Genomic DNA, 18,793 nt, shown 5'->3' with positions numbered 1-18,793 from the left:
ATTTCATTCTCACAGAGGAAGCCTCGGTCACATGGGAGGGGTGTTTCCTCTCGCCATATTTCAGAAGCAAAGGTCAACACATAAAAAAATAAATGTACACATATATCTGTGTGCAAAATAATAGCAGTGTTGTTAAAAATGTGGGTAAAGCTCAAAATCCTTCTAATATTTTTATTTCCATTCACTGGGAACACTGCACATTATATTTTACATGACAGCATTAAGAAAAAAGTAGCAATATTTGAATTAATTTGCAGAAAATTAAGAAAAAGTGGTTGTGGGCTGTTGAAGAAAATAACAGTGTCTGAATTTTTCATAAGAATTTTTCATAAACCATGAAGCACGGTGGTGCGAGCAGCATGACATGGTTCTCATACCGTGGTGTCGGGCCTATTTATCACATCCCAGGGATCATGGATCTATTTGCTTATATCAACATACTTGAAGAGGTCATGCTTCCTTACGCTGAAGAGGAAATGCCCTTAAAATGGTTGTTTCAACAAGACAATGAGCCCAAACACACCGGTAAGCGAGCAGCATCTTGGTTCCAGACCAAGAAAATCAAGGTTATGGAGTGTCCAGCCCGATCCCGGGACCTTAATCCAATAGAGAAGTTGTCGTGTGACATCAAAAATGCTGTTTATGAGGCAAAACCAAGAAATGCAGAGGAATTGTGAAAAGTTTTCAGATCATCCTGGGATGGAATTCCCTGTTTCCAGGTGTCAGAAGTTGGTTGACTCCATGCAACACAGATGTGAAGCAGTTCTCAAAAACAGTGGTTATGCAAATAAAATTAGTTTTTTGAATCACACGAATGCTAAATCTTAATGTCTTTTTTGTTAATTGAGTAAATATTTGAGTTTGTTATGAAAAATTCCAACACTATTATTATTTTTGAACAGCCCGCAACCACTTTTTCTTCATTTTCTGTAAATTAATTCCAATATTGCTCCTTTTTTCTTGATGCTTTCATGTAAAAAATATAACATGCAGTGTTCCCAGTGAATGGAAATTAAAATAATAGAAGGATTTTGAGTTTTACCCACATTTTTAACAACACTGCTATATTTTTGAACACAACTATATATCATTAACACAAATTACAATCCCGACTTAATCCGTACACTGACATCAGCATGTTTGTCCCGACTCTCGACGTTATCTGCTATTAAAAAGCCGGTGAGTCACCGGGGGGGGGGGGAAGAGGAGGCTCGGTGTCCGGTCAGCTGCTGCAGCTCCTCCGCTGCAGAAAATAGCTCCCGGAGCGAGTCGGAGCAACTCACCGTCGCGTTTGTTTTTGTCCTTTTTTTTGGGCCAAATTTAATCCGCGACGACGCATCCAGAAAAGTAGACCCGGCTGGATTAAGACGCGCGTTTGCCGGAACTTTAAGAAAGAAGGAAGGGGGCGTTCTCTCCGGATCCTCCGGGAGTTTTCCCGACTCTTCCGGGAATGGGGGGGCCGGTATAAAACCCCGCGGCCAGCGGAGATTAGTTCAGTTCCCGTGAAGGAGCGCGGAGGACCGGTGTGGCCCCCAGGAGCCGCCCGTCGGACTTTCAGGTGACCCGGTGTGCGTACAAGGGTGACGCGCAGGAGCCAAAGTAGAAGTTCTCAACTGTGAATTCTTTTTAATACTTTTATTGATGTAGTTTTTTTCCCCCTTACTTGTAGAACTTTTTAAAGGTTTTTACTGCACAGGAAGTTCAGTTTTTTTTTTTTTTTTTTTGAAGAGTCGAACCCCGCCACCCCATGGCAGAGGGTGACTTCTACACGATGGGGAACCGGCAGAGGTTCCCCAGGGACCCGTTCGGCGAGTCCCCGTTCAGGGATCAGTCCCCGTTCCGGGACCAGTTGGCGTCCCGGTTCATGGACGACGACTTTGGGATGTCGCCTTTCCCGGAGGAGCTGTCGATGGACTGGCCGGGCTGGGCGCGCCCCGGCCGGCTCGGGTCGCGCCTCGGCTCGGCGCCCTTCGGCGGAGGGCTGCGCGCCGGCTTCCCGCGGGGCCAGGCCCCCGGGGGCCCCGCCATCTACACCAGCCGCTACGGCGGAGAGCCCTCCTCCCGGGGGTCGCCAGTCACCACCGGGGGTGAGCCCTGGAAGGTGTGCGTCAACGTGCACAGCTTCAAGCCCGAGGAGTTAAATGTCAAGACCAGGGACGGATTTGTGGAGGTGTCAGGTGAGTCCTGGGGGGGGGTTCAGGTCTTCAACCTTAGACCAGAATAAAAATAATCCCAAGGTTGTGGGACATATCAATCAGAAAGGGTTCAAATCCCCCTTGTCTGGAATAGTAGCGACTCTTATGCCAGTTGCAACCAGAGAGTTTGTCAAAATCAGCAAAAAGCGAAGAGAAACATCTCAAGGTCCGACTGATCGGTTTGAGAAACTCATTGGGGCTCTCTTCAGGTTCGTGTCGGCGTCCGTTTTCCGACCGGTTCTTTCAGGTTCTTCAACTAACACGCACGAATATACCGTCACGGCTTCTTAGACGTGGAGTTCCTTGAGAACTGGAAGAACTCCGCCCGACGGTCGGAGCATCTCAAGGGGGTTCCGATCACTTCTGCGCCGCCATCTTAACGAGTCTTCACGCAGGGCCGAGCCGGACGCGCAGCCTGGCAGGCAGCTCCTCAAGCTTAGACACCTGTTTCGGATTCCTGGAGAACCAGCCCCCATCCCCTACCCGGCCGCCCGATTTAGATTTAAGGCAAGGCCCGTGACAACAGTCTCTGTTTACAATAAGACAAGCTGCCATCAACCGGCGGGGAGAATGTTCTGGAAATAGGAACCGCGCCGACCCAGAAGGCCTCCTCCGGCCTCTGTCCCGGGAGTGGGGTCAGGGGGTTAGAATCTGTAAAAAATCTTAACCTCGTGTTCAAAAGACAGAGGGATACCCGGGGCCGATTGAGGCCCCCCCAACCCCCAAACAGATCTCTGGTATGCCAGTTGGGTCACTCAGTCAGCGCCACGCCGGCCCGCCTGCCCGGTGACTCGACCCCCCCCGCGATCTAAAAGCGTGACAGGAGGTCCAATGACCGATGACTCGACCCTGAGCCGTCGTGCCTGAGGTACTCCGTTAAGGACCGGATGACTCAGATCTGAAGGGTTGTATCTTCTCTGGCTCCAGGCGGGGGGGGTTGGGGTTATACATTTGGAGAATGTGTTACCGTAGCAACGCTGTCGGCTTAACTCTTTCTGGTTTCAGACAAAACCGGTCGTCAGTGGCGTTGTTAAGAATCCCAAAACTTGGATCGTACTAACAATTTAAGCTAAACGTCTCGTGGAACGGCCGACGAACTTGTAGTTCCGCATCTCGGCCACTAGTTCTCCTCTTTCTGGAGGTTTATTCGCGCTGCTGAAGACTACTTTCCCACCCGGACCAGAAGTCCGGGGAAATAGAGCTCAGCGTTGTCCGTTGTTGTTGTTGTTGTGTTTCCCCAGGATAGTTCTCCCCGTTCAGTAGGGCAGCACGGCTAAGTAGCGGTTAGCATTTCTACCTCACCTTCTCCCCCCGGGTGCTTTTCAAGATGGCCCATTAGCCCTTTGGCTAGCCTCTATCCTACCCCTGGTGGTGTAAACGTCAGGAAACACGGAGCGTCTTTTCAGGAGTCGAGATACCCTGTAATCTCCGCTCCCGTCTGAACCTCCGTCACGTCTCAGATTAAAACCAAACCGCGAGGCCTCTCCCAGCTGCTCCCACCGTGATATCAGAAGGGCCTTTTAAAACGTAGTTGCGTTCACATGCCGTCTCGCTCTCTGGAAGCATCTGACGCCGATCTATTGGAATGTGACGTCTCGGTCGCAGCGGAATCCGAGGCGCTCGGGACGCGTCCAGGAGAGGCTTTTTAAACCGTGATATAATCATGACTTCAGCTGCCGACGGTAAGTCGGGCCCCTCCGGAGAAGGTGGCCGGACGGCGGCGCCGGGTTTGGCGGAAAGGAAGGGGCGGGGCCCCCGGGCCACGCTGCCGGCTGCGGCGCTGACATTTAACAGCCTGGAGAGCAGCTGCTTGCAAGCCTGGGAGATATAACGGGCATAAACAGAGGCCGGGAGGGGGAGGGTGGGGTTTGTACTACGACTCGTCGGGGGACGGGGGCAGCTGGAGGGAACCAAAGGATGTTCTGTCTCGGGCCGGATCGTGGTGTCCCGCCCAGACCAAAGAGGGGTTGAGCAATGGAAAGAAACACCCGGCCAAGTGAAATGGAGTTTCCATTCCCGGGTTTGACTGCGAACCTCGGCGTCCTTCACGAGCGCTCGGGGGAAAACAAGGGTGTACCTTGTAAATATTTGCAGTTGCGTTCTTGTACCGTCATTTCCCGACTATTGAGCGCAACTCAGCAGCACCGGCTAAGAATAGCAAAATAAATATACGTGTACATATAAAGGCCGCACTTGTCTATAAACTGCAGGTGTCCATGTTGCAACATTAGAATTTTTTATCATTTACTTTTGATTACATACATAGCGGTAACATCCACAAATACATACCGGGTATGCTTTTTTCCGAACAATGCCTGTCATTCAGCTGATGAAAAAGATTAATAATAAACATATCCGTCCATCTAGCCGCTCCAGCTGATCGCTATCTTAGTCTTCTTCCTGCGCACTAGAACCATTAAAGTTGTCTTCTTCAGTGTTCGAATTGAACAGCCTCATTATTTCGTGGTCATTTCATCGGTCCCAAAAAAGTAGCCCAAAAAAATCCATAAATTAGCCGCATCATTGTTTAAGTGTTCAAAGCGTGGGGAAAACATAGCAGCTTACAGTCCAGAAATTCCAATACTTTATCACTGCTCTTTAACCAAGAGGTTTTGCACCCGGGTTGGTTTTCAAAGTAATGCGAGATGTTTCTGGAGTTCACCGGGGAAGTGACCCGGCCACTCCTCGCCTCCTCAACAATAAGCCGGTGCGAATTGTGTCAACTTCCTGAAGTCGCCGGCTTGTTTTAATCTTCCTTTTCTTCCCCCCCTGAACAGGGAAACACGAAGAGAAGCAGGAGGAAGGAGGCATCGTCACAAAGAACTTCACGAAGAAGATACAGTGAGTCTCTTTGAAATAGATTATCGCTCAAATGACTCAGATTATCGTCTGACTTGTGACACCAGCTCCACGACTTCGGCAGATAACGCTTGATTTCGCATAATGCTAGTAGTCAAGTGGAAAGTTGGTCGTCAAAAATCGAGTCGTTGCGTTCCCTTCGGCGATTTGAAGTGAAATTGCGTCTTTGTTGCCGGGCAACCTGAGGGGGCTAAGACCCAAATAACAAGGACGGGAAACTTAAAAACCCAAAGAGGGCAGCTGGATGCTGTGCAGAATGTCTCGCCATCAGGTTTTTTAAAAAAATGAGACAAGAGATGTGATAATCGGAAAGTCCAACCAGACCCTAGATGACCCTGCAGATGTAGAAGAACACTATTGTGAGAAGATATGCTGTGATTCCCGGAGACGATCAAAGACACATTTTCAACCCATTTTGAAGACGAGCCCTAAACGACTCCAAAATCCCCGTTTCATCAGGATCAGGGAGAGCAATTTGAGTGCCATTTCACGCTTTAATAGCAGAACAATCAAGCTTATCTTTGGATGCAGGGAACTTCAAGCTTCGTCTCCGAGGGCGCCTCTGGCGGTATCGGACCGAGGATACGAGGATAGAGCCCTGCGGCGCGACTCTTTCTCACGTTAAGGGACCGGACTGGGTACCTGCTTACAGCCAAACCCCGATTTCCATTTAAAAGCCATCCGTACCAGAGCGCCGGTGTACTTATTCACAGAAAGTTCTCCCTGGAGGCGTAAAAACATCCTATAATTTCCAGGAGAGAATCAAGTTTACCGTTTTGAATACCGACCTAACCGAAATCCCCTTTCTGTCGGGGATCGGCGAGAGCGATCTGAGTGCCGTTTCGCGCTTTGACGGCTGAACAATCAAGCTCGTCTTCGGATGTTGAGGTGAATTTTGAGCTTCCTCACGTCGGGCGGCATCTGCATTGTGGTAGTGGTTTAAGGAAGATGTTGCTCATGTAAACGCCAGAGGACTGAGGATAGAGCTCTGTGGTACCTCTTTGTCGGGGCAATGGACTGGACGGTTTACCGAAGAATACGATTTTTACATCGATTTATGCATTTTGCTACTTGTCCGCCGTATTTGTCATCCATGAGATTATTTTACATATTTAAAAGATATTGTCTGCTCCCAACCATGGATGACTTTTGGATGACCTTCGCTGTAGCTCTTCTTGCACAAGAGTCCAAATATAATCCGAGGACGGTTCACCTTCCTTGAAATTGGTAGTCGTCAGCGACGCCCGATGGTGATTCTGGAAAGCACACAGCTACACGGGCTGTAGATGGACCGAGTGTTTGGGGAAATACTGTGTCCGCAAGTGTTTTGGAGACCGCTGCTGCTGACAAGATAGCCATGAATCTATCAAGAGCTAGCTTCGGACAGGAGCGGCTACGCGGCGTTCTGAAAAGACTCCTTGCGGCGTAACTCATCCGAGCCAAACGGACACAGAACTTTCTGCGACTCCCGCCCACTCCTTCCCACTTCCCACCCTCTGCTTAATTGGGATGCGAGAGGACTTCAGACGGCGGTCTTAATCGCCGTCTCGCTGGCGCGTCACTCCAACCCTGCTAATTTCCTGTTGGCTAATTAGTGAGCGGCCGGTCCTGCACCGCAACGCACATCCCAATCCTTTTTTAATTGGAAGGCCCTCAAATCCGACCTCCTCCGCTCAGCACGGCCGAGAAGCCGATGACAGGCTGGATATATTCGGGGAGGGGGTTGGGTGGGGGGTGTGGGGGGGCGCACCTATAAATAACTGTCCTCAATACACAAGTGCACTGTTATATGAGAGAGGGGGGAGATAACATGGCGAGGACGCGCTGCTGCGTTGGGATGACCCACCGTGTACTTAGATGTACGCCGAAGGTGGCGCGTACTCAGTTTTCTGCGACCAGCACTGCTTTTGATGGTCGCAAATGTATTTTTATTAGACTAAAATAGCAGCGGCTGAGACTTTTTTACGTGTAACAGGTGGGAGGTGGGGGACGTCAACAGAGGATAAAAGTGAGGATATATATATTTGCAACAATATATATTCGACAACAAATATATCAGTTAAAGTGTGTGGGAGGGTTGGGAGGATTTGCTTACATTTTTGTTTAAATTTTACATCTTTATATACATATAATGTGGTAATTTCCGTGCTGTTCCCTTATTTGAAAGTAGAGGTTGGTTTGCACTTTGGTGCCAGATTTTATTTATATATTTTTATTTTTAGCAAAAGCACTATTATAGATGATGAGGTACTGAAAGTGCAGGTTGTAGTAACCCAATAAGTCATTTTATATAAAAAGGTAGCTTTGTTTTGTTTTACTTTTTTTTCTTTTATCATTATTTTTTTTATTTAATCGGTTTGGTTAGCATGATAGCGTAAAGGGTTGCCTCTCACCCGCAGCCTGTCAGACTCCTACATCTTGTCTGGCTCCGCCGTCGGACAGTTTTTTGGCAGCTTCTCAAAATCAATGCCGGAGACAAAATGTCCCCTCGCCGGTCTGTTACCGCTAGCTGGGACTAGCACGGTAGTTGCGGCACGTTTCAGGGAGCATGGGAAATAACGACGTTGTAAGCTATCCGAGGGGGGGAGGCTAATAAAAAGCAGTCACTGTTAGCGCAGCTAACGGCGGACGCACCACAAAAATGCTTTCATGCGGCTTATATTCCCAATGCTCTCCTGCTAGACAGATTCCTGCAAGAAAAAAACGAGGCGCTAAAGTCCTACGTCCGCCATCTGTCCTCCATCTTTGATGCACCCGATCGCTGGGTCCCGTCATCGAGCACGACTTCAAGTTCATTTTCTGCATGTGTGTGTGTGTGTGTGTGTGTCTGTCCGACCACCCTGACCTAATTTGGGAGTCCGACGGTTTTGTTTTCAAAAGACAAATCCACCCTGCAGGAATCTGTGTTCATGTAGCACCAGGGTGGAAATGGAGGGGAATGTTCTGGGGGGGTTGGGTGGGTTCGCTGTCTGAACGGGCAGACGTTTCGTTCCCTTCCTAACATCTCTGTTTATATAAACCTCTTCAGACAGAGAGGATAAAAAAAAAATCTCGGATGCCCATATTAGGCCGTGGTGTCTGGATGTGCTGAAGCGACACCGCTCCTGCGAGAGCTTCCTTCTCAGCCGCTTGAACCTCGTCGGCGTTTTACCCCGTATCCGATGCATGAATGAATGATAAACATCCCATGTGGAGCAAACAGGAAGTGGCTTTTTCCAAATCAAGCGCTTTAAATGCAATTGAGGCGAAGGAAGAAAATCATTCCCAACTCATAAAATCAACTTTTATTTATTTTTTTCATGTTTCCTGTCTCACAATTGGAAACATGGAATGCATGCTTTTATTAATAAAGGGATATTTATATTTTGAAATCGTCACGTTCAGTTACACGACTCGACCACAAGGGGGCGCTGTTTCACCCTCAACGCGTGACCGCGAAGACCAAGGAAGTGTGTATTTCTTCTTCGTCTTCACGTGCTGTTTGTAATTTTTTTATCATATAATATATAATAATATATAATTTATATATATAATATAATATATCTTATTTAATATTTGGTTTATTTTTGTTTTCGGCGGGTGAGACGGAGGGATTTAGCCACAACTAGCGGCTAAGTGACGCCGGCTTTCTCCTTGTTTCGCCAGGATCCCGGTGGACGTGGACCCCCTGACCGTCTTCGCCTCGCTGTCGCCGGAGGGCGTCCTCATCATCGAGTCGCGACAGACGCCCCCGTATTCCCTCTTCAGCAGCGAGAGCTCACAGACTGGAGACGCGCCGGAGGCCCTCCAGGAGGCGCCGGCGCTCTGAACCCCCTCTTTCGGTGTGGAGTTTGATATGAAAGTGTGTGTGGATGCCAGCTTGGGGATTTTTTCGGACGGAGAGTTTGGCCCGCGAGGTTTTCGTTAGACGGTCTCGTCCGGGGAGAAATTTTGCGTGTGATAATTAGAGGACGTGTGACGACAGCCGTTTAATAACAACGTATCTGTGTCATCACTGAAGATGTGCCAAAGAAAATGAATCTCTTTTATTTGTAATGATCTGACACATTTTGTAATAAACACCTTGAACACGATCACAAATGAAACCCGTATTGTATTTTATTACGATAAAACACGTGTCATAACAGAGTCATACCACTTTGTGGTTGCGGTAAATTCTACATTTTATTTTTCTAACTTTTTTTTCAACTTGCTATTATTATTATTATTATTATTATTATTATTATTATTAAGTAAAAGATGAAGCAGATGATCTTCTAATCCTCCTGGAATGGAAAAGAATTTTTCACTGTTAATATTAAATGGGATTCATTTGATTTTTTTTTTTTTTTTTAAACCGGTTATTTGTTGTTTTTTTTTGGTTCATGGGGGTTTGGTTCATAATTGCTTATAGCACTTTTATAACAAAGTTATCCAAAAGTGCCACACCTTGATTTTGTAATTACAATTGAAATGTCTCATTATTAGAAAACAGTTGGGAAACTTGTAGATACATTGCTTTTGCCGTTTCAAGTGTTATTACACCATAAAGTTTGGGTTTATGACAGTATTATTGTTCCTGTTATGAAGTTAATATTAAATGTGTGGGTCATTTTATTTCTGTCCTTTTTTTTTTTTTTTTTATTCATATTTTTGTAAGAGAGTCCAAAACTAATTTTTATACGACGTTACAAACCGTGTGTGTGTGTTGGATTACAACCCGGCCCAATTTAATATTTGAGTAGTTGCTTTTATTCATTCAAAAAAAACAAATGTATCTTTAACCGAACGGAAACAGAAGTGTATTAAACATTTGCCTGCAAGCTTCTCATTACACTCTTCGGATTATTACAATTATAAATATTTTTCTTTGAGTTATTTAGTGAGAAACCTTTTTTGTCACCTAAAATCCACTGAATAAATTAATTTTTAGCCGAAAATCTTTTGAAAAACAAACAGAAAAAAAAACCAGAAACCTTTAGTTTATAATTACTACGGTGGCCTTGTTTCAGTAAAATTATTTCAGAAAAAGATATAGAGAAGGAACTAGTTGGGTAAATAAACAAGACAATGCAATTTAGATTTAATTATCTGGAAGCAGAAGAAGCAGAGGAGAAATAAATTTCTGCCCACACAAGATATTTAATTTCCCTTAACTTAACATAAATTACTAAGTAAGCATTTGACGTTTTATTCGACGTCAACTTCTCTAGAGTCGCTGAAGACGATGAGGCTCGTGTTAAGATATAACCTGTTAGCGTCACGCAAACGGCCATAAAAAGATCCCGTTAAAAACCTGTAAAAAAACATGTAAAAAGACAAATTCAGATTCAGTTCCCGGTCATGTGACCTTTCGAGATTTGAATGCAAAGTAGGTGAAAGTTCGAAGGGAACGTGTGAGACTGCTAGCATGTTAACTAGCGTGTTTTAACGATAACACATCCGGAATTACTTTTTAATTTTTTTTTTTAATAATAATTTATAATAATTGTAAATACATTGTGATGTGCATTAAAAACTAATCATCCCGGTTGGCCTCTTTTATTTTGAATTTTTAATGCTTTTGTAATGCAATAAATGTGCCCTTAAAATCCTTACATATTCTAAAAAATCAGCCGTGCACCGAATGTACAAATCATTGTTGTGCTTACTGACCAATTTCATGTGGTACACAGCGCTCAAACATCTGTCAAAATGTTTTAGTGCGATTTTGGTAAGCGACCAAGCCGTTCCATTTGACTGATCGTCGGACGTTCCTTCCTGACAGGAGGACGTTGCGTTAAAATCGGTCCTTGGTTGAATACGGGTCGCAACATCGGACAACGTTCCATCTCTAATTATGTAGTGCCGGAATTACACGTTGTCGATAAACAATGATAAACAATATCATTTATCGAGGCAACGATAAACCAATCAGAGAGCAGTACGTAGTAGGCTAACTTCCTCCACTTTTTGTAATAGCTGCATGTACTGTGATTGACATAAAAAAAACAAAATGGCACCTGTTAAGACATGCTATGAACTGCGCCAAGTTAAGAAGACTAAGCAGAGTTTCCAGAGTGAGATGAATGAGATGAATAAAGTTTGACTAAACTGTTTTTTTTTTGCTTTGTATACTGTATATATTTTATCATGCGCCTTATAATGCAGCGCGCCTTATATATGAAAAAAGACCCGTTCATTGATATTGCGCCTTATAATGCAGTGCGCCTTATGATCTGCCAAATATGGTAGTTGTTGTGTTGCCTGGCGCCGGGCGATACATGCTGCCATGGCAACGGCATAATCGGAGTCCAGCTGAGTAAACATGTGATACTAGATTATGGTCTGGCGGGGGGAATAAACGTTTACACGGGATGCGGGGCTCTGATTGACGGACACCGACACAGGACTGGACGTAAGAGCGTTTTATTGGCGTTTTTTCCGGAATCGGCGGGTGCATCTTCTGACGTCGGGCTACTCCCGGACGGCCTCCGCCTCCTCGCCGGCCTCCCCCTGGCCGGACGCCATCTGGATCCCTCCGTCTGCCGCCGGCTCCTCGTGGCCCTCAGGGGTTTCCTCCAAGACCTCAACGACTCCTTCCACTGGTGCTGAAGGGTGGAGATCACCAGCTGGCTGTTCATAAATCTCCTCCTCCTCTTCCTCCTCCTCCTCCTTCTCCTCCTCTTCCTCCTTCTCCTTCTCCTCTAGGTGTGCTTGTTCCTCGCGGGCTTCTGTTGGAGACCCTCCAGCCTGATCCCCAGCAAACAGAAGAGCTTGATCTTCTGGTTTCTCGCCCTCCTCAGCCTCCACCTGCGCGTGAGAAATGTAGCGTTCAGTACCGTTCCTACGTTCTGCTATTTCCTGGCACCGCGACCGAGACCTCTACCTTTATGGGAAGGGTGACAGCGGAGGGGGCGGAGCTTTCCGGAAGCGGGGCCTCCACGGTCAGGACGCCGTCCGCGGAGAGCGAAGATGTCATTTCGGCAGCGTTCACCTCGGCCGGGAGCCTGGAAAAACAGGAACGTCAGAACACAAGGGGTCGGGGATCTCCTGCGCGACGTCCGCTTCACCCACCTGTACTTCCTGGTGAAACACCTGGCGATGAACCCGTGGCGGTCCTGGCGTTCCTCGTGGCTTCCTGCGGACAGAGAGGAGGACAACATGGAGGAGAACCTTCTCGACGCCTTTCCTTGTATTCGGCGAGCCGTACCTCTGATCTCCAGGAATCCGTCCTTGACGCTGAGGGAAACCTCCGAGGGGGAGAAATGGGCCACGTCCAGGTTCACCCTCCAGGTCTGGCCGGGGCGATGCGTCGCCGTGGTGACGTATGGCGAGAAAAGAGGGGCGGGGACGTAGCAGGCGGCTGGGCTCCTCTGGAGATCCGTCTCCAGGGGCGGCAGGCCCGTCTCCTCGGCGAAAGCCCAGCTTGGCCACCACCACCTCCTCGGCGGGGCGCCGGCGCCGTCCTCTAGGCTCATGTCGTCCCAGCAGGAAGATAACAGGAAGTGGCTGAGAGGTCTGCGGCGAGGGCGCGTCCGCCGCCGCCGGACCTTTTATACTGTCGCCCTCTGTTGTTTTGGCACTTATCAAGCGATGATGCTGATCCCATGAGTGGACGTGAGGGGACGGACCTCCGCCCGCCTCCGACCTGGAGAAGGCCGTGGAGTAATCAGCCATATTTATAACTTTTGAGGGCGGCGTGGCAAATAGCGAGTGGCTGAGCGAAGGCAAATCGGCTGTTTGAAGAAACCCGCGGGCGGTTCTTCGCACGTCTGGGTGAAGTGGACGGAGAGCGGCGCTCCCCTCTGCGTCATCCGGCGGCGGCGGTGGAGCGTGAAATTCATTGGAGGAGAAGGAGGAGCGTTTCCAGGGGGAACTCCAGGGTGTGGACCTTCTCTGACCTGTGATTGACAGGTCACCTGTTGAGGTGAAGCCCCGCCCCTTGACACCTGGGAGTCTTTTTAAAAAAAATTTTTTTAATTTTATTGAACACAAATATAACAAACAGACATACATAGGTACAAACAAACATGGCAAAATCGAATGTCAATGATACGAACGGGGTTGAGGAAGCACAAGGACATTAGTTTCGTATGCAATCACTTAACTAAGTGTTAACAGTATTAAAGGTTTGTGAGAAATGTTTAGCTCAAGAAGAAAAAAGAAAATAAATTAAAAAAAATAGATTAAATAAATAAATGAATAAATAAATAAATTAAACTAAATAAATAAAGGGAAATATAATATGTATTGAACTTGGTGGTTCAAAAGGAATCTCAGTCATAAAACTGTATATTTTTTGGTTTTTGGATTTTTTCCATAAGTGTTTTTTAAACTAGAATAAGGATTTTTTCATATCATTCAAAATTGTTTATGAAGAATGTAAAATCAGGGGAAATTTTTTTTCTCATTCTGTTTTTGTGTATGAAAACCTTGGCCAGGCCTTAAATAACATAGAGTTCATCTTGTTTTATAAAAGTAAACCAAATGGTATATCATCTCCTCAGAAAGAAATTGATGATGGAAATTTGTCTTTAATCCATTTTTGAATTTTAGCCCAAAAGCCTTGTACTTTTTCACATGAGGAAAATATATGGTCTGTGGTTTCAATGTTGTCTTCACAAAATGTACAAATATTATCTTCAATATTGAAGCGTAACCTTAGTAATTCTTTAGATGGGTAACTCTCATTCATAATTTTGAAGTGGGTCGACGCCTAGGAGTCTCCCGTTCCTTTGCCACTTCCTGTTTGAATTTTGAAGTCCCGCCCACCTGCTCCTGTTCCCTCCTTGATTGGTCCCGCCCCCTGAGTGTTGGCTCCGCCCCCTGAGTGTTGGCTCCGCCCCCAGCTTACACACCTGCGTTTTAATGCAGCCTTACTTCACTGTCCTGCTTCGGCGCTCGACGTTGGTTCTTCCTCTTTGTCTTCCTCCCAGAGGTAAGCACAGTGTTTGTGGTCACCGGGGTTCTCTTGCGTGACCTTTGACATCAGCGGCGGTCGCCCGCGGCAACAAACATGAGGTGATTGACACCAGGAACAGGAAATCTGAGAGCGGAGAACAGCGTCTGTTGGTTCCCGGGATTCATAATCAATTCAGTTGGATCCGATTCAAATCGGCTCAACAAAATTGTGAGTTTGTATATAAATATATATATATATATATATATATATATATATATATATATACACACTTGTGTGTATGTGTGTGTGTGTGTGTGTGTGTGTGTGTGTGTGTGTGTGTGAGAGACACGCTGGAATGTATTCTGTTGGATCATATTCCCCCGTCCTGTAAACACATCATCACCGAATCATTTTGATGTCTTGAATCAGGATTAACATCAAAAGATGCGAGGGGTTTATTTATCCCCCCCGCTGTTCTCTCTCTCTCTCTTTTTCCTCCCTCTCTCTTTTTCTCTTTCCAGTTTGTCTGGTTTTTACCCCAGTTTCTGCTTTCGGTCCCATTCGGCATACGGCAGCCATCTTGCCCCGCTCCGCCACATTGTAAACATTTCCGTCCCTTCTCGCGGCCACGGCAACGTAATCCGGTCACGGATCTGCAGTATATCAGCAGCAAATACGTCATACGGCTGATTGATTCCCTCATCCATCATGGTTATGGCGCAGCCGCATCAGAATGGCGTGCTTATCTGTGTGTGTGTGTGTGTGTGTGTCTTTGTGTGTGTGTGTGTGTGAAGATGAAGAGCTGAATGAGATCCATGATGGACAGAGGAGTGGCTCCTTTCACAACTTTGAGCTGAAAACTTCAGCTTCATCATCTCCATCGCCATCTCCACACCGTGTGTGTGTGTGTGTGTGTGTGTGTGTGTGGGGCAGATAAAACAAACTGTCTTAAATCTTTCATTTCTTCGATACTCCATGAAATAGAAATGTGGATTTTTTTTTTTTTTTTTAAATCGTCTGAAGGAAAAGAAGATGATAGATGTTCTGAGGAGAAAGCTCACTTAAAGGGGTTTCTTTTCTTTTTTTTCCTATATTTTGTTTCCATGAAACTGTCCAAACTGTTTTCAGCAGGGGCCTTCAGGAAGCGTCGAGGCGGCCATGTTTGTAGTCTTCTGACGTCTCGGCCGCTGCTTGTTTAGATACATTGAAGATCTAAACTTCTTCTGGTCTCCACAGCTCCTGCGGATCTGGGACCTGACCAGACAGGAGTGTGTGTGCATGCATGCATGCATGCATGAGTGTGTGCGTGTGTGATTGTGTGTGTGTGTGTTTGGAGGCCGATCGGTCTCATTCTCAAACTTCACCGCCTCCTCGCCGAGAGCGACGCAGGCTCCAGCGATCCAAAGATAGACCTCCACCTCATTAACAGCCGGCCTCCAGATTCAACAGGAGGAGGTGAGTCGTGACCGCAACCCCCCCCCCACTGACCCCCATGACCCCTGCAACCCCCGCGACCCCCGCGACCCCCACGACCCCCCTCACCCCACATCGCTGTTGTCGTCTAATTTACAATCCCGGGAAACAGCAGTTAATCTCCGACGTCTTCCCTTTTGGGATTAGTGTACAGATGAATCCTCTGTCACATAATCCATCTCATACTTCAGGACATATTGCGCCCCCCCGACACACACACACACACACACACACACACATGCACACCTCCCTTCCTACAAGTGTCACATGGGGACACGCCGTCTGTCTGCAGATGAAGGGCTATGAAGATAAAAAAAAAAATGGCCGCCCTCTCCTGTTGGTTTTGAGCCATGGAGAGGGAAAATAATAAAGAGAGGATATCGCATCCCTGCGGAAACGGCGGGGCCACGCTAGGACAGTTAGCACGTGGAGGGGAAAATAAATCACTTCGGTAGGGGGGTGATATAAGTCTTTAGCTCTTTCCTCCCCTCACAGCCTCAGAGAGATATATTAATCTGTAACAATAACAGTGAAAAGGTTGGTGGTGTGTGTGTGTGTGTGTGTGTGTGTGTGTGTGTGTGTGTGTGTGTGTGTGTGTGTGTGTGTGTGTGTGTGTGTGTGTGTGTGTGTGCGCTCGCAGGGGCGGGGGGGAGAGACAGTCTGTCCCGGAGGCAGAAGAGCTCAAGCACTGTTAGGGGGTAAAAAAAAGAAAAACAAAGCTGTGGCATTTGGTGGACCGAGTGAGCAAACCTCGATCTGCACCAAAGGGTGTGTGTGTGTGTGTGTACCAGCGAGCAAGCAGAGACAGCATCTTCTGGGAGGGGCGGCAGAGGCTAGCTTCGACCGACTGACATTTTCTGACGGCCTCCGATGGCGCCCGGCGGTCTAAATTATTCATACAGGTGGCGGCGCGGAGAAAGGCGGCCATCTTGGTGGGAGGGACGGTCGCCCCGCGGCGATGATTTGTATTAGTAGGACAAAAAAAACAAAAAAAAATTTGTCAGCCTGTCGGTCTCTCAGCCTGCATCAAACACTGAGGGGAACTGGAGTGTTGTAGCAGGTAGAGAACTACAAGTGCACTGTGGCTGTTTAATGACCTGCATCACTTGTTTACTTTTAAAAGATCAACAATAACAAACAAGTAGAAATCTGTGTGTGTGTGTGTGTGTGTGTGTGTGTGTGTGTGTGTGCGTGCGTGTCTGTGTGCCTCCAATTTTCCGCTCAGTTTGTTCTCGCTTCTGTTTTACGTTGAAGGAAGAAGCCAGAAGAAAAACAGTTTCGGGATGAACACATGCCGCTTATTCGGATTTTCTTGGAACAAAACTACAAAAATGGCGCCCGATGTTTATCTCAATGCAACGCTGACTTCCAAGGAGTTGCGTTCTTTGTTTATTTTCACCTGTTTTTTTTTTTTTCGCTTAGAGGAGTTTCTGGGTTTTCTGCGTTTCTGTCTGTTATCCCGATCTGGGTTGAATTAAGAAAATATATATAAATAAAATTCTGACAGACTCTACGGAGCCATATCTGATCAGATTCAAGCCCGACGATCCCTCATTCCCTCAATCCATAAATCTTTGTTTTGTTTCATCCCCAGCCTGTAATTACCCGCAGGTGTAAAACTGCAGCGTTTCAGCCACGATAACCTCCCGGAAAGGTTTCCTCGCCCGCCGCACACCCTATCTTTTCCGTTGCCCGGCAACCGGCAGCCACCCAAAGGCTTCAGCGGTGCAATCTGTGAAAGCCCCCCCGCCAACCCTCCCCCCCTTTTCAAAAAAATATCCAAAAATCTTCTTTTCAAATGGCTGCTGTTATGTTTTTTTTTTTCTGTTGTTTGTTTTTTTAAACGTTTGACATTTGATTGGCGGCCATTATTTACTCCCGCTTCAAAAGAAGAAGAATATCTTTTAAAAATAAAAATTTCGAGCGGCGTCTTGGACTCTCAGACACAAAAGTCTTATTGTGCGTACGCCGTCTGATACGACACTCCATCTCCAAACCTTTTTATCTTCCCGTCACACAAGACACTGCCGCCTATCATCGACCCAGCTGTCGCCGCCGCCGCCGCCGCCGCCGCCGCCGCCGCCACCGCCGCCGCCGCCGCCGCCGCCAACCCTCCATGTAACGTTCAGGGCCTTTTTTCTGTTTATTTGTGTGTTTCCGGTGAGAAGACAAAAACTAATACAGCCTCTGTTACGACTAAGAGCGAACTAAATTTAACGTGTCTGTGGCAAGGTCACCTAAGCACCTCGCACACACACACACACACACACACACCCTCTGGAGCCAATAATTAATATTCTCACATCAGAGCAGTGATTAGAGAGGCTGACATAAACATACTATTAATTAAAACTGCAGTAATTCGCTCTAAGGTGTCACATCTGAAGACCATTAAAGTTCTATCAATGGCGGGTCTATGTGTGTGTGTGTGTGTGTGTGTGTGAGGTGTGTGTATTATCACGTTGGAAAGCAGGCAATTTGATTCAGGACACCTTTTTGCAGTTTTGTCAGATTGTTGTTTTTTTTTTCTCTCTGGAAAAAGTGCGTCGGCCTCCGGACAGGACCATTTTCTGCGCCGTCGGTATGACGGCCTCCACAAACATGATGTGCTTCGCCGTTTGAAAATAAAAATACAAATAAAAAGCTGATGTTAGAACACTCCTCGGCTATTACTCCGGGTTGCGGGTCATTACAGGGCAACGCATACAAACGCTATTTTCTGTTCAAACACGAAGTGAAGCGATAACGGCGCCGCCGCCAAATGACGCCACAGCGGGAAACCTATAGAGCATCTCCAACAGTTCTACTGGTTATTTATTTTTTTCTTTCTTCCTTTTTTTTTTTTTTTTTTCAAAAACTCCTTTTCAGGTCTGAAATGACCATCCGGAATGAAAACAGCAACAACAAATACACCCGTGTGTGTGTGTGTGTGTGTGTGTGTGTGTGTGTGTGTGTGTGTGTGTGTGTGTGTGTGTGTTTGTAATGAAGCATTCAAAGTCACTTTGAAAAGCGAGGGAGGAAAAAAAAAAAAAACCTGTTCCTCAGATCATCTAATTCGCATGTGTTTGATCGGTTTTCGCTCTCAAGTTGGCACACTAGCATTTATATAGCATTTATATAGCCTTGACTTTGACACTTAACGGTTTAATTTGTATTTCTTATTCTCCCTCCTTCCTACTATTATTTATTATTGTTATGTTTTACTTGAAACTCTGGTACAACAATTTCCTTTGAGATAAATAAAGTTGTTTTTATTCTTATTATTCTTATAGCATACAGGACAAATGTCAATGCTAACAGGAGAAATGACAATGCTAGCTGACAAATTTCAACGCGAACATTACACGGCTAGCAGACAAATTTCAATGCTAACAGGACAAATGTCAATGCAAGCACGGCAAAT

General features: G+C 46.5%; 2 protein-coding genes across 3 annotated transcripts; one reads left to right on the top strand and one right to left on the bottom strand.

Moving 5' to 3' along the window:
* The first annotated feature begins 1,342 nt into the window (after window positions 1-1,342).
* Window positions 1,343-9,134, top strand: hspb8 (heat shock protein family B (small) member 8). 2 transcript variants are annotated; one of them, XM_086169901.1, is made up of 4 exons: window positions 1,343-1,558; window positions 1,729-2,177; window positions 4,973-5,036; window positions 8,700-9,134. In XM_086169901.1, the coding sequence occupies exons 2-4, from the start codon at window positions 1,748-1,750 to the stop codon at window positions 8,860-8,862; spliced, it is 657 nt and encodes a 218-aa protein (XP_086026027.1). In that variant the 5' UTR covers window positions 1,343-1,558; window positions 1,729-1,747; the 3' UTR covers window positions 8,863-9,134. The 2 variants fall into 2 exon arrangements, with proteins under 2 accessions (XP_086026027.1, XP_086026026.1); XM_086169900.1 differs by lacking the exon at window positions 1,343-1,558 and having other exon boundaries at window positions 1,601-2,177.
* Window positions 9,135-11,431: 2,297 nt separating this feature from the next.
* LOC147221314 (heat shock protein beta-1) lies at window positions 11,432-12,571 on the bottom strand. The gene is made up of 4 exons (XM_086169708.1): window positions 12,226-12,571; window positions 12,090-12,153; window positions 11,902-12,022; window positions 11,432-11,825 (listed from the first exon to the last, which is right to left on the bottom strand). The coding sequence occupies exons 1-4, from the start codon at window positions 12,491-12,493 to the stop codon at window positions 11,490-11,492; spliced, it is 789 nt and encodes a 262-aa protein (XP_086025834.1). The 5' UTR covers window positions 12,494-12,571; the 3' UTR covers window positions 11,432-11,489.
* Window positions 12,572-18,793: the final 6,222 nt, after the last annotated feature.

Source organism: Fistularia commersonii, chromosome 22, assembly GCF_037954325.1.
Source record: "Fistularia commersonii isolate RoL2024-O1a breed Wild chromosome 22, RoL_Fcom_v1.0, whole genome shotgun sequence".
Taxonomy (NCBI): Eukaryota; Metazoa; Chordata; class Actinopteri; order Syngnathiformes; family Fistulariidae; genus Fistularia; species Fistularia commersonii.
The sequence above is the reverse complement of the archived record's forward strand: the minus strand, read 5'-3'. Positions and strand labels throughout refer to the sequence as shown.